Consider the following 15556-nt stretch of genomic DNA (forward strand, 5'->3'; position numbering starts at 1 on the left):
AACCAAAACAAGAGGTTAAAGATCTCAGTAAACACTCCAGTCAGTTGATTAATCTTTAGTACGTAGCCAGGTAGACCATCTGAGCCAAATGTTTCTAGTGGGTTCACCCTCCTGAATGCTGCTTGCATGTCAGCCTCAGAGACTGAAATCATAGGATCACTCGGGACTGAGGGAGTTTGTGATTGTTCCTCCATCTTAGAACGGTCAAAGCATAAAGGCATTGAACTCATCTGGAAGCGAAGCCCTCTTGTTGCCTATCTAGGTTGATTTTTACTTTATAAAAAGATGACAGCATTGCAGCCCTGCCTCAACTGTCGAGTACACTTGGTTGATTAAGTTTTGTCCAGAATTGCCACTTCACCTGTGAGATGTCTTTTTGAAGATTGTACACAGACCTCTTGTAACTTTCTTTGTCACTGGACTTGAATCCCTCTGGTCCTCAACAGATTTCAAATCTCTGAATGATTTTGTAGGGACTCACTTATCTACAATTGTTTTAATAAAATATGTGACGCCATGGTACATTCATTCAGATCCACAGATGAGTCCTTGAAGACAGCCCAGTCCACCGACTTGAAGAGAACCTGTAGCTGCTCCTTCATCTCCCATGACCACCTCTTTGTTGTCCTAATCCCTGGAGCTTTGTTCTTTAGCCATCGCCTGTATGCAGGTAGAAGTGCAGCCAAGTGATCGGATTTACCAAAATGCAGTCTGAGCACAGATTGGTAGGTATTCCTCATCTTAGTATAACAGTGGGACATCTGGTGCTGCACATTATATGCTGAATATAATTGGACAGGGTTTTTTTATTCCTAACTATGATTTGAAATGCATCAGGATGGACTGTTTCTTGTTTGGAGATGGCATCACGCACAGTCTCAAGCTCTTGATTAAAGTTGAATGCTGGTGCTACGTAAATGGTGGTCAAGATTGTGGAGAATTCCCTGGGTAAACAGAATGGACTGCATTTGACCATTAGGTGTTCAAGGCTGGGGGAAAACAAGTTCAACACAACCGCCATATTGGAGAGTTTATAATGAAACATACACCTCCTCTTTTCTTCCAGTCCTGGTAAAGGGTCTCAGCCTGAAACATCAACTGTTTATTCATCTCCATACATGCTGTCTGACCTGCTGAGTTCCTCCAGCATCTTATGTGTTTTATCTCCTCCTTTTGCCTTTCCTGAATAAGTAGTTCGGTCCATCCTGAAAATCGTGCAGCCTTCGAGTCTGATCACAGTATCTGGTATACTGGGAGAAAGTCATGTCTCAATTACACATAGTACATAACAATCTCTCATTCTCTCTGATACGGCAATCTTCTCTTCAGGTCCTCAGATTTACTCTCCAGTGACTACATTGTTAACAAGATGCTTGGTAGAGGGGATCTCACTCCTCTGTGTTTCTGCTTGGCTTGGAGTCCCTCCTCCTGCCTTGCTTCTGGCCACGGCGATAAACCTTCATCTGCTTAAAGGTGCCATACCCGCATGATCCACTGAGTCCTTCAGAAGACTGTGAAATCTATAATTCATTAAGTCAATTCAAAAGTGCATTGCATAATGGGAAATTACATGCTGCAGATTACAGTGAGCGTGATCAATAAGAGGTATATTGGAAGTATTGTACGTAGCCCCGTAGATCTTTCTGTGGTTCACTGGCGCTATCTTGCTTATAAAAAGAGTCATCAAACACTCCTTATATGTTTACTCTTTCATTCCTGAGATCATTGTCATGAACCACCTCTGGATCATCTCTAACATCAGCACATCCTTTCTTAAGGGGTCCAAAGCTACTCACTATACTCCAAGTGCAGTCTGACCATTGGCTTATAAAGCCTCAGCATTACATTCTAGCTTTTATACTCTAGTGCTTTTTAAATTAATTGCATTTGCCTTCCATACCATCAGCTCAACCTGCAAGCTAACCATTAGGGAATCCATGGTGTAATCTGATGGGTCACTACAGATCCAATTTGTGATTCTCATGGTTACAGATGGCAGCCCATAAATAGGCAGAGCTCACAATTGTTGACCAGTCCAACAGAAGAGCTGAAAGTGAACACCCATCAGTGAGCAATTAGTCCCAGTCTCCAGCTGATGAACACAGCTTGTTGCTGTTCAGAGAACTAAGTATGTTACTGCAGAGAAAATATTGTGGATGTTCCAGCAGGCCTTTGTTCGGCCTTGGGTCTGCAGGCAAGCAAATAATGGAAAATATGGTGAAATTTTACTTTGAAATTTAAATAAAATAGACCAGAAATAATCTATCAAGTAGATCTGGAAAGCGTCTAGCTTACCATCTGCCATATTGTAGCTCTTTGGAGGTTCGATGCGAGACACTATCTCAGCGAGGTCAGTGAATGCAGCGTTTGAGGACAGAAAGGCCTGTGGAAGAAAGAGTTTTTCAGTAAATGGTTTCAGTTTTTCATCCTGGGACCTGCATTGTGTCTGACAGAGGACATGCAATCTCACACGAGTCACCAGCTGCGGGACGTTTCCAAAAGGAGGCAACACATTTTAATTCATGGTGAGTAGTATAATCCAATAGAAAGACATTCTCATACACACTGACACACCCATAATCAGAAAATAGGCAGCAGGCAGTTTTGCAGTAGAATATCTCACAGCACTCAGCAGGATCAGAAGAAAAGACCATTTTGTAGAGAACCACATAGGGATATAACGAGAGCAATGACTAAAGCTTGGTTAAAGAGATAAGTTTTAAGGAGCTTCTTAACAAACAAAAGTGATAGATGTTTAGAGAAGGAATTGCTAAGCAAGATGTAGAAAGTGAACATACAGCTTCCAGTGCTGAAATAATTCATATTATAGAGAGGCGGTGGAGAGTCCTCTTGGAAATATGGAGACCACAAAGGTGGGGAGGGCAGAACAGAAGTATATAATCATGGTTTTGTCTGCTTATTCATTTTTGGGTTCTAATTTGTAATTGGCCTTTAGAAATTGGCAGTGAGCCATTTTCTTGAAATGCTGTAGTCATTCTAGTGAAGGTAAATTCACAGTACTAACAAGAGATTTCTAGAACTTAGACCCAGCAATGTGGCTGGCAATTCATTCCAGGTCAGGACATGCAACTTGGAGGAGTTAGCACTCCCTTTGCCTTAGTATCTAGCACTTGGTGGCAGAATTTGTAGGCAGAGAGGTATTATTGGAATAGTCTGGGTAGTTTGTAGATTGGGGGCACAGAGCCTCTATGGGGGGAACTGAATTGCTAGAATGATGGATGGTGTACCAAGCAAGCAGGGTGCTTTGAGTCAAGGGTGTGAAAGAGCTGAGCTTCATAGAACTGATTCCCTGCACTCATCCAGGCAAGTCATTTCATCACAGTGGGAAGAGTTTATAATGTCATGATGTATGTTATTCCTCAAGGAAACCTAACTCTGGCCTGATGTATTTGTGTGATTGGTCTGGACTGAGTTTCTGGTCAACGGTGATCCTCAGAACACTGGGGGAGGGGGAGGGGGGCTTGGTAATGTGAGTACCACTGAACATCAAAGCGGCTTCCTCAGACTTGTTCTTGGAGATGATTGATGCCTGGCACCTTCATGGCACCAATATTACTTGTCATTTATTAGCCCTTACCTGAATGCTGCCTTGTCTTGCTGAAAGCAGGCAAGGAATATTTCCGATGCTGAGGTGGAATTGTGGAATTGAACATGGTGCAGTCCATACTTCTGAGCTGAACTACGGAAGGGTGGTCACTGATAAAGCACTTGATAGGTGGGTCTAAAAACACCGCTCTGAGGAATTCCTGCAGTAGTGGCCTGGTGACTGAGAACCACAAGCACCTCCCTTTGTGTGAGTATGCTTTCCACATGAGTGTGATTACTTTGATGGCCATTGACTTACGGGCTCCTTAATGTCATACTTGAACTAACACTGATATGAAGCCAAGGCGGGTCCCTCTGACCTTGCCTTGCAATTCAGCTTTCCAGCCAAAGATGACAATGATCTTCTGGTTCTGTGTGGTGGTGAGTAGGTTACTGGTGAGTCATTGCATGGTGACGGCACTGTTAACATCCTTACAGAGGACCACCTGAAGAGTGATACCACTTCTTCATGTTGAGGTACTGCTTAATCTGGAGATGAGAAAGGTCAGCAAGGAGACATGTGGCAGAACTAGGTACACCATCGCTGCAGTTCACACATGCACACTACTACTGGTGCTAGGTAAAGGAAGAGTTAGGCAGGCTCCTGTAGGTTTGGAAACTGAATTGATAGCTGGCTGGGGTTCAGGTCCAAATAGCACAGGAGTGGAATAGGACAGGAGAGGGAGATGATTCCTGTCAGTCACCAGTCCATAGTTTGGCTCCATAGACACTAGCTGAGTCACTTCATGTCTTCTGTAGTTCCAGAATGAGTGCCGGGCTTTGGATAAACCTACTTCCTGCACTAATCACTTTGATCATAATTGGAACATTATCCTAACACAGAGAATCAGGGATATACTTGTTGAGGATTACTAGTACTGGTTGCATTCAATGCTTTGTCATTGTGAGAGGTCAGGTTGCCTTACTGTCTAAAATAAAAACACAAGATACTGGAAATACCCATCAAGTCAGGCAGCATTCATTTCAGTAAAGCCTTCCTTCACCTGAAAAATTAACTACTTTTTCTACAGATGCTGTCTGACTTATTGAGTGCTTCCAGCGATTTCTGTTTTTAATTCAGATTTCTGGCTTCTGCAGTATTTTGATTGTCATTCCTGTTATCTCGGTGCCTTCACCAGCTCGAAATAGGGAGACAGAGAATCAAGAAGGGACAGAACAAAACACAAAGAGGATGCAGGCCGCAACCAGCTGAGAATGGAGCCATGTTCCCCACATCAGCCTTCCTGGCCAAACTAAGTAGAGTTGGTGAAATCCTGTGAGACATGGCCACTCAATTGCTATTAAAAGTTAGCAGCATTTTCCCAGCTGCAATTCTAGCTCCACTGTTGTTTTCAGTGCAAGAGAGATACTATTTATAGTATTCTGCACAGTAGGTTTTACAGCAGTAAACAAACACCAATCTGCTAAGCAAACAGGAGTTTCAGCCAAAAGCAAGCCAACAGAAGCTAACAAGGTGAATCAGTTGCATCACTGTCAATAGGGAGTGTTTTTAAGGCAAGGTCAAGCATTGGGAAGAGTACTCACGTTCTTCTTTTTGATTTCGTAATAGTCAACAGACTTCCTGTCCTTCAGCATCTTGTCGATAATATCCCCCCTGCTCCAGTTACCGAACACAACCTTCCCGTACTGGTATCCGAGATTCTGTGGGCAGTCAGGAGACAAGCTGTAGGAGGACAACACTAGGCACCAAAACAGTACACAGTCACTGAGCAACACAGCAGGAAGGAGCCAGCCTTCATGGGGAGCATTCTTTTTTTATTAATGTCTAGTTAGAGTAGTGAGAATGGATCATAGGTTAGTGTGGCACTCTTCATGCAAGGTATGTGGGAAATCTGGGAGACTTGAGTGTCTTTAATTGCTACATCTGAGAGAAATGCACCTAGATGCAGCTTCTTACAGAACGTGTTAGGGAACAGGAGGTACAGCTGGATGGCCTTCGGCTCAATGATACATGGAGATCTACAGCTAAGGGGAAGGGCTGACCATTGCAAGTGAGGCTTCACTTCCCTCCCATACAATAGCTCAAGACACAAAGCTGACAAAGTGAATCCAAAATACTATAAACCAGGGGTTCCCATCCTGGGGTCCATGATTCCTTTGGTTCATGTTCAGAGTCCATAGCATAAAAAAGATTGGAAACCCTTGCTATAAGCCATCCCAGTAAATAAATTTCAGTTAACAGTGCTGTTCATCAGTAGTGATCTGATGATAAATCATTCCTCGATTTCAGGAAAACACAGGTTTCTCAATGTTTAAAGGCAGCTATCAGATCTTTCTGGCTTCCATTATTTTTCAATATCCCCTCAGAACTTCAGCTGCCTTAGACCCTGGAGATCTGATTTAAGTCAACTGAAATTCTGGGAACAGGAACACGTCAACAAACTGTGTGAAAAGGACTGAAGTTGTGGGCATGAAACATTATACTTAGTGTGGATGGCGGCGTTGTCATTGAATTAAACAACAGGGCCACTGATTCGGCCCACTGATTTGCTCACCTCGGAAGCTGTCGCTTGTTGAGTTTAGCACCAGATTTGAAAAGAGAATGGTGCCTGTTGGGAACTTTCACTAGAGTTTGAGCTCCTTTAGGTTATTGGACACTTGGCAAGGGCCAATAAAAAAAAGAAGTGGAGTGGAGCACAGTTAGATTTGAGAGCTGAGACTTTGGCTCAAGAGGCTTCAGTGAGAAGAGGCAGAGGCTAGGTTCAGGCTTTGTCACATTTCTTTCTTTATTTATTAGTACCTTGTTAGACATATGAGAATCGATCTCAGGACAGTGGCATGTTCTTCATACAAGATATGTGAAATCTGGGAGATCTCAAGTGTCCTTAATTGATACATTTGAGAGAAAAGCATCTAGGTGCAGCTTCTTACAGACCTTGTCAGGGAACAGGAGGTACAGCTGAATGGCCTGCAGCTCATCTGGGAGAATGAGGTGGTGACAGGTAAGACCTTCAAGGAGATAGCTAAGCTGCAGGAGGCAAGCAGTTGGGTGACTGCCAGGAGGGGGAAAGGAAATAGATAATACAGAATACCGCTGGTGCTGTCCCCCTCAATAATAAGTATTACAGCTTTGGATATGTTGGGGGGTGAGGGTAATGAATTAACAGAGGAAAATCTCAGCAGTCAGGTCTCTGCCACTGAGTCAGGCTCTGTGACTCAGAAGGAAAGTGGGGAGAAGAGGTGAGCTGTAGTGACAGGGGATTCAACAGGTGAACAGAGAGGAGGTTCTCTGGATGAGAATAAGATTCCTGAATGATATGTTGCATCCCAGGTGCCAGTGACATCTTAGATCAAGTCCATAGCATTCCTAAGGGTGACGGTATGCAGCCAGAATTCATGGTCCATGTTGTTATCAATTGCATAGACAGGAAGGATGACCAGGTCCTGCAAAGTGAGTTCAGGGATTAGGTGCTAAATTAAAGTACAGGACCTCCAGGGTCCCGGGATTGCTACCCCATTGCTACACTTGCTAGTGAGGCTAGGAATAGGAAGGCAATGCAGTTTAGCACGTGGCTACAGAGAATGGTGCAAGAGGGAGAGCTTCAGATAATTGGATCATTGGGCTCTCTTCCAGGGAAGGTGAAGCCTGTCCAAACAGGATGGATTGCACCTGAATGGAGGCTGGTCCTGCTCCAGGGGATTTAAACTGGAGTTGTAGGGGTATGGGAACCAGAGTGCCAGAGCAGATAGTGGCATGGTTGTGAGAAAAAGTACAATGAAGAAGTACATACAAGGAAATACTCAAAACATTGATCATGTGTGGCTGATGTTCTGAGTTGCATCAATTTCAATGCATGGAATATTTTAAGAACGGCAGTTGAGCTTAGAGCATAGATCAGCATGTGGAATTATGATATTGTAGCTATAATCATTTTGCAGCTCAATGTTCCAGGGTTCTGTTGTTCTAGATGTGATAGAATGGGAGGTATTAAGGGGGAGGTGTGGCATTACTAGTCAGGGAAGATGTCACGGTAGTGCTTAAGAGAGAAGAGGAGCTCTCCAGACTGTACTGAGGATATATGGGTGGAACTGATGAATAAGAAAGTGATAGCCAACTTAATGAGATTATATTATAGATCACCCAATAGTAAGTAGAATTTTTTAAATTTAATTTTTTTTTGCTCAGCGTAACAAAACTTCCAGTTTCCAGATATACTTACATTTACATTTCTTCCCCTCACAGATATCAGCTATCAGAACAGTTCCATCAAAATACAGACATCACCACAACATCCTATACAAAAGCCCTTATTAGTATAGCAGACAGGTTTACATCTATATACTGCAGAATAGGTTGCCATGTTTTATGAAAACTAATTGTTTTTGAGTGTACCGTACACGTCAGTAGAATTTAGATGAGCAAATTTGAACGGAGATAGCAGACAGCTGCAAGAAAGATAAGGTTGTAATACTAGGTGAATTTAACTTTCCCACATATTGACTGGGATTCCCATACTGCAAAAGGACTGCATGAGATAGAGGTTGTCAAATGTGTTCAGGGAAATTTTTTTAATCAATATATTGAGGTCTGAACTAGAAAGAGCACGATACTGGATCTACTATTAGGGAACAAGATAGAGCAGGTGACATGTGTATAGTATGCAGAGGAAAACTTTGGATCTATTGATCATAATTCCATTACCTTCAAGGTAATTATGGAGGAGGATAGAACCGGTACTTGGGTTGAAATTCTAAGTAGGAGAAAGGTCAATACTGGTGACATCAGAATGGATCTGGCAGTTGTGGATGGGCCTAGTTTATTTACTGGTAAAGGGATGGTTGGTAAGTGAGAGGGCTTCAGAAATGAAATATTGAGAATACAGAGTTTCCATGTTCCCATTAGAATAAAAGGCAAGGCTAACAGGTTCAGAGAACTATGGTGTTCAAGGTGTATTGGTTACCAAGGAGGAGCTACTCAACCAAGTATCGGCAGCAAGGAACAAATGAGGCACTTGAGGAGTATAAGGAACGCAAGGGAACACTTAAAAAGGAAATTAGGCGGTAAAACGAAGGCATGAGGTTGCTCTGGTGGACAAGGTAAAGGAGAATCCTAAGGGCTTCTACAGATACATTAAGAGCAAAAGGATAGCAAGGGATGAAATTGGTCCATTTGAAGATCAGCATGGTCAGTTATGTATGGAACCAAAAAGATGGGGGACATAATTGGAAATGTTATATTTACTTGGGAGATGAACACAGAATCTATAGAACCGAGGGAAAAGTGTAGTGAGATCATGGACTGTACACAGGTTACAGAAGAAGAGGGGCTTGCTCTGTTGAGGAAAATTAAGATGGACAATTCCCTAGAGCCTGACAGGGTGTCACTTTAGACTCTGTGGGAGACTAGTGCAGAAAGTGCAGGGGCCCTGGCACAAGTATTTAAAACATTCTTAACTATGGGTGAGGTACCAGAGGACTGGAGGATAGTTAATTTTGTTCCATTGTTCAAGAAAGGCTCTAAGAGTAAGTTAGGAAATCATAGCCCTGTCATCAGTAGGGGGTAAATTATAGAAGGTAGTCTAAGGATCAGGATATACAAGTATTTGCATAGACAGAACCTTTTTAGGGATAGTCAACATGACTTTAATCGTGGTAGGCTGAGTATTTGGAGGAGGTTATAAGGAAAGCTGATGAAAGAAAGTCAGTGATCATTGTCTACAAGGATTTTAGAAAGTCATTTGACAAAGTCTCCCATGGGAGACTGGTCAAGAATGTTCAGTTGCTTGGCATTCAGAATGATGTAGTAAATTGGATTTAACATTGTCTCAGTGGCAAAGAGTGGTAGCAAATGGTTGCCTCTCTGATTGGATGCCTATGATTAGTACTCTGCCCTAGGGATTGGTCATCTATATCAATGATCTGGATGATAATGTGGTAAACTGGATCACCAAATTTGTGGTTTGACACCAAGATTGGGGCCGGGGGCGGGGGGGTGTGGCATAGTGGATAGCTAGGAAAGCTTTCCAAGCTTGTAGCAGGATCTGGAACAGCTGGAAAAATAGGCTGACAAATGACAGATGGAACTGAATGCAGACAAGTGTGAGGTGTTGCACTTGGAAAGGGAAAACCCAGGTAAGACTTACATAGTGAATGGTAAGCACTGAGGAGTGTGGTAGAAAGAGATAGCTGGGAATTCAGATCCATAATTCCTTGAAAATGGTGTCAAATGTAGATAAGGTTGTAAAGAGAGCTTTTAGCACATTGGCCTTCATAAATCAAAGTACGGAGTACAAGAATTGGGATGTTATGTTGAAGCTGTACAAGATGTTGATGAGGCCAAATTTTGAGTATTGTGAGCAGTTCTGGTCACCCACCTACAGGAAAGATATCATTAAGATTGAAAAATTAAAGAGAAAATGTACAAAGATGTTGCAAGAACTTGAGGTACTAAGTTACATGAAAAAGTCAAATAGGGTAGGACTGGAGCGTGGGAGAATGAATAAAGCTTTGATTAAGGAATACAAAATTATGAAGGGGTCGAGATAGGGTAAATGCAAGTAGGCTTTTCCCACTGAAGCTCTGTGAGACAAAAACTAGAGGTCATAGGTTAAGGATGCAAGATAAACTATTTAAGGGCAGCCTGAGGGGGAGCTTCTCACTCAGTAGGTGATTGAGTGTGTCTATGACCATCAGCTTATCATCACTGACTCTAGCTTAGCATCCCTGTATTATTGCTGTTACATAAAGAGAGTCTCTTCAAATCAAAACAGGTTTTCTCTTCTCCCTTCAGCTTTTCAGTTGTGTTATTCTACTACACCACCTCTCTAAATCAGCTCATGGCAGGTGACTACAATATGTGAGGGGCTGGATGGCCCAGTTACATGGTGTAAGCATTTTATAAATCTATGATAAGATTGCTAACAAATTATTTCTGCAAGCCACATCTAATGTGCACTATTGACTTATCTCACCATCTTTGTGTTCGGTAGTCAAATCAACAGCGCTATAAAGTCACTGAGATCTTTAACGATAAAGGGCACCAGTGGACACAAGAATAACTGATTTTATGTTGAGCTTCAGCAAAATGCTCTGCATTGATGATCTGAACTGTGGGTGCAAGTCACAGTTTCTAAGTTTGCAGGTGGTGCAAAATTTGGTAGTATAATTTGATAGTACGAAGATTGTAGCAGGATATAAACGGGCTGGGAGAAGATGCATGCATATAGCAGATCTTGTTTAATGTAGTGATGTATTCTGGTGGGAAAAATGACAAGTCCATAGGTTCCTCAAAGCTGCCGTGGAAGATGATGGGGTGGTTATGAAGGCATATGGAGTGCCAGCCTTCATTTAGCAGAGGACTGAGTTCAAAAGCTGTGATGTAATGTTGCAGATCTATAAAATTCTGGTTGGACCACTCTTAGAGTATTGTGTTCAGTTCCCATTGCTTCATTATAGGGAAGGTGTGGAAGCTTCAGAGAAGGAAATAAGCTTTACCAGGATGCTACCTGGATCTGAGAATGTGTCTTATGAGGAAAGGCTGAGCAAGATAGGTCTTTTCTCTTTGAAGTGACAGAGGATGAGAGGCAATTTGATAAGGATATGTGAAATTATGAAAAACATCGATATAATGGACTGCCAGAATCTTTTTCCCAAAGTTGCAATGGCCAATACCAGAGGACATTTATTTAAGGTGAATGGAAGAAAGAGGTAGCTTTTTATTTTGCCATAGAGTGTAGTGGATGCCTGGAACAACTACTGGAGGTGGCAGTGGTAGAGGTTTATAAGATAGTTTTAGTTTTGAAAGGCAGAACAGATTGGCTGACCAGAAGGTCAGAACTATAAAGTGGAACTATAACAAAGATATGAAAGCTTTTATCAGTAGAATTAGGCTTCAAATACACTTGCTGAAGGCGAGAGTGGAAAGCAGAGATAAGTTGTTGAGAGCAAGCTAGCAGGAATGAGCCAGAGACACAGACAGTGAGGCAGATAAAGACAGCTGGAAACTGAGAGGCAGGAGGGAGGGGGAAAGGAGAGTGGGGCAGGGGAGGAAGTCTGGAGGCGGGGGGGAGGAGGAAGAGACTAAGAACTGAGAAGGGAGGAAGGGGGGAGAGAGTGAGAGAGGGTGAGACACAGGAGAAGTGGGTGTGAGACAGGGTGACTGGAGGAGGGGAGAGGGGAGAGGGTGGGAGGGCAAGAGGGCAGACGAGGGGCAGAGGTGGGAGAGAGGGTGAAACTGCAGGAGGCGAGATGGGTCAAGTGGATGAGACCATGGGAGAGGAGGGGCTCGAGAGTGTGAGACCGCGGGTGGGGGGGGGGTAATCCTGGAAGAGTGAGACCATGCGAACTGGGTGATGGGAAGAGGAGGATCGAGGGTGATCAGGGGAGGGGAGAGGGAGAGCTAAAAAGAGAGAGGGGAAGAGACACCAAGGCCAGTGATCAACACTGATCAAGTGAATCCACAACTACAGCCCTTGCAGCCCAACACATGGGAATGATAATCGAGGGTAAATCATGTGAAATGATTAAAACAGGGGGCCGCAGCAGGAGCATTCTGGGGAAAGGTAATGGTGAAAATATGGTGTGGTCGGGCAAATCATCTCTTTATAGTGTCTGGGATTGTTGTACCTGAGCACAGTTCGAATTGGATATTGTTGTAGGGCCTGGGGACATCAGAAGGTAACAGAATCCAGGGACTGAAATTATTTGCTAAGAACAGAAAGGACCTATTGAAATGGTCTCTTTTCTAACCAAGTTTTTTAAGTTGAAGATTATACAGTCATGAGCAGAGCCACAGCATGATAGCTCACTGGTGCAATGATCATGCACATTATTATGTAACTGTGGCCACACCAAATGCCTGTGCAGCCCTTCAGGCTGATAAAGTGATGACTTGTGCATACGTGGAAAGTTTAAGAAACATTCACTGTTAGTCCCACTGCATGCCTTTAGCCCGTTACACAGAAAACATAGAAAATCTACAGCACAATACAGGCCCCTCGGCCCACAAAGTTGTGCCGAACATTTCCCTACCTTAGGAATTACCAGGCTTACCCATAGCCCTCTATTTTACTAAGCTCCATGTACCTATCCAAAAGTCTCTTAAAAGACCCTATCGTATCCGCCTCCACTACTGTTGCTGGCAGCTCATTTCACACACTCACCACTTTCTGAGTAAAAAAACTTACCCCTGACATCTCCTCTGTATCTATCCCCCAGCACCTTAAACCTGTGTCCTCTTGTAGCAACCATTTCAGCCCTGGGAAAAAGCCTCTGACTATCCACACGATCAATGCCTCTCATCATCTTATACACCTCTATAATGTCACCTCTCATCCTCTGTCGTTCCAAGGAGAAAAGGCTGAGTTCACTCAACCTATTCTCATAAGGCATGCTCCCCAATCCAGGCAACATCCTTGTAAATCTCCTCTGCAGCCTTTATATGGTTTCCACATCCTTCCTGTAGTGAGGTGACCAGAACTGAGCATAGCACTCCAAGTGGGGTCTGACCAGGGTCCTATATAGCTGCAACATTACCTCTCAGCTCCTAAATTCAATCCCATGATTGATGAAGGCAAATACACCATATGCCTTCTTAACCACAGAGACAACCTGCGCAGCTGCTTTGAGCGTCCTATGGATTTGGACCTCAAGCTCCCTCTGATCCTCTACACTGACAAGAGTCTTACCACTAATACTATATTCTGCCATCACAGTTTGACAATAGACAATAGTTGACCTACCAAAATGAACAACTTCAGACTTATCTGGGTTGAACTGTTGTTGGAATGAAACCTAGCCAAGTGGATAGACAGTAGCACCTCTACCTTCATGCGGGGAACACCACAGGCTGCTGCATTCATCAGTCAGCTCTTTCAGGTAGTCAGCATTTCAGCACTCTCTCTAAACTCCTTCGGTCATGAGAAATACTCATTCTGCACTCCTATTTCTTTTAGGCTTTTGTTAGCTATCACTCTCTTCCCTTTCTTATCTATACCCTCCTTCTCCTTGTGCCTGCACCTAACACTTAAAAATATTTACTTATGCTCAGCTCTGACGATAGGTCATCGATCTGAAGTGTTTTTTGCTGTTTCTACAGCTGTATGAGGGATGATGAGATGATATGGATAGTGATTTTCTAGATACTGTGAGGTTGTTTAAGATCAGAGAGTGACATAGATCAGAGCAATTGCAGATGGAATATACTGTAGTTCTGATGAATGGAAGGTGGTAAATTTTAGGCTGCAAAGACATGGTGGGGCACTGCAGCTGTGTTTATGCAGTGCAACTCTACAACTCTGAAAATGCTCTCTGCTTATTCAGCATTTCCAGGATTTTCCACATTATAGTGAACAATAATTATCAGAACACAAAAGTGAACAGTCCCCTATTAAGAAGATTCAAAAGATTCAAAGTGCACTTATCATAGAACGTATACATTATAGGCCCTGAGATTTGTTTCCTTACAGGCACAGAAAGACCATAATCACTAAGCAGAGAAAGTGAAAAAGAACAAATGCACATTATGCAAACAGCATTCCAAACCAGATTGAGACCTTAAGTCTACTCCCCAGAGCAGCCGGAGTAGGCCCAGGTCTGGATCTCAGGTCATCATATCAGCAGGGCTAAACTGCTACAAAACTCACAGAGACAACAGCTGCTGGATCAGTTCATGTCTTCCTTGCTGCAGAGAGGGATGAACATTGCGGGAGGGCAAACAAGATCAGCCCGACACTTGGGCTTCCCAAACCACTTGGACTGGGGCTTAAATTGTCCGAGCACCAGCTAGTGCCTCGCTCTAGGACTTGGATTGCAGCGCACTGACACACCCAGGTTGCACAGCCCGAAGCCGTTCTCAATCTCACATCTGGGTTCGGTGGACAGGCATTGAACCTCTTCTGTCTCAACTCCTATCCAAATCTTTCACTCCAGCAATGATAGTGATACGAACTCCGTCTGCGACACCGCCTTGAACACGTTACGTTTCGGCCTTGCGACACACCAGCATAACCCATACTTCAAATCAGCTTTGCTTCCACCTGCTTCTTCATTGTTTGTGGTGACAGTTTACCACAACTTACTTCAGAAAAAGTGTTATTAGTAATGTTTTTAGCTGAATTTTGTGCCTTTTGAAATATCAGTGTGCTGTTGCACACATTTGGTAACTCCATCTTAAATCATGATTAAGAAATAATTAACTACATGGAAAGCCTGAATTCTTTCAAGACACTACATAAATGTAGTATCTCCTCAATTCTGCCTGCTCCATTAAGGCCACAAGTATGTGGTGAGAGGCAATTTCATTCAGTTTTAGTGATTCTTAGCAAATAATGTATTGAATATTGTACTTGATAAACAATACAATCTTCCAGGCAGTAAGCACTGGGATGAATTAACACTTGAAGATTAATTGTGCAGCAAAACCACCAGGAAACTCAGACTGGCAGTGAAAATGGTGCACACAATATCCACTTGATATTAGCAAATTCCCTTCAGCTTTATTTTTTATTTTAGTGATACAGCGCAGAGTCGGTCCTGTCACCGCTTCAAGCCACACCACCCCAGCAACCATGACAAACCCGAATAACGCTAACCTAATCATGGGACAATTTACAATGATCAATTAACCTACCAGGTATGTCATTGGACTGTGGGAGGAAACTGAAGGATTCAGAGAAAATCCACAAGTTCCATGGGGAGCATGTACAAAGACTCCTTACAGAATGGCAATGGAATTAAACTCTGAACTCTGGAATTCCCTGAGCTATAAAAGCATCGTGCTAACCACTACACTACCGTGGTGCCCAGTTGGCCTCACTTTAGCCATTCTACCTGTGATAGACCCATGATCCTAAAACCAAGCAGGAAATGTATCAAACACAGAGATATAGCTTGGCAAATGAAAGAAAAAGTCGCTGGCGACAGAGAGAATGAGATGGAAAACCCCAGAGACAAAAATACAGTAGTAGAAATAAGCATGTTTTTAAATAGT

General features: G+C 43.1%; 1 protein-coding gene across 6 annotated transcripts in view; it reads right to left on the minus strand.

The window, feature by feature from the left end:
- Positions 1-15556, minus strand: part of pnpla6 (patatin-like phospholipase domain containing 6) — a 225509-nt gene that overhangs the window by 16952 nt on the left and 193001 nt on the right. For all 6 annotated transcript variants that reach the window (XM_059992131.1, XM_059992129.1, XM_059992134.1 and 3 more), the window contains 2 exons: positions 5152-5268; positions 2296-2383 (listed from right to left, as the gene is read on the minus strand). In XM_059992131.1, coding sequence (XP_059848114.1) covers positions 2296-2383; positions 5152-5268 — 205 coding nt within the window. The remainder of the gene's footprint in view (positions 1-2295; positions 2384-5151; positions 5269-15556) is intronic.

This window comes from Hypanus sabinus, chromosome 16 (assembly GCF_030144855.1).
Source record: "Hypanus sabinus isolate sHypSab1 chromosome 16, sHypSab1.hap1, whole genome shotgun sequence".
NCBI classification, from domain to species: domain Eukaryota; kingdom Metazoa; phylum Chordata; class Chondrichthyes; order Myliobatiformes; family Dasyatidae; genus Hypanus; species Hypanus sabinus.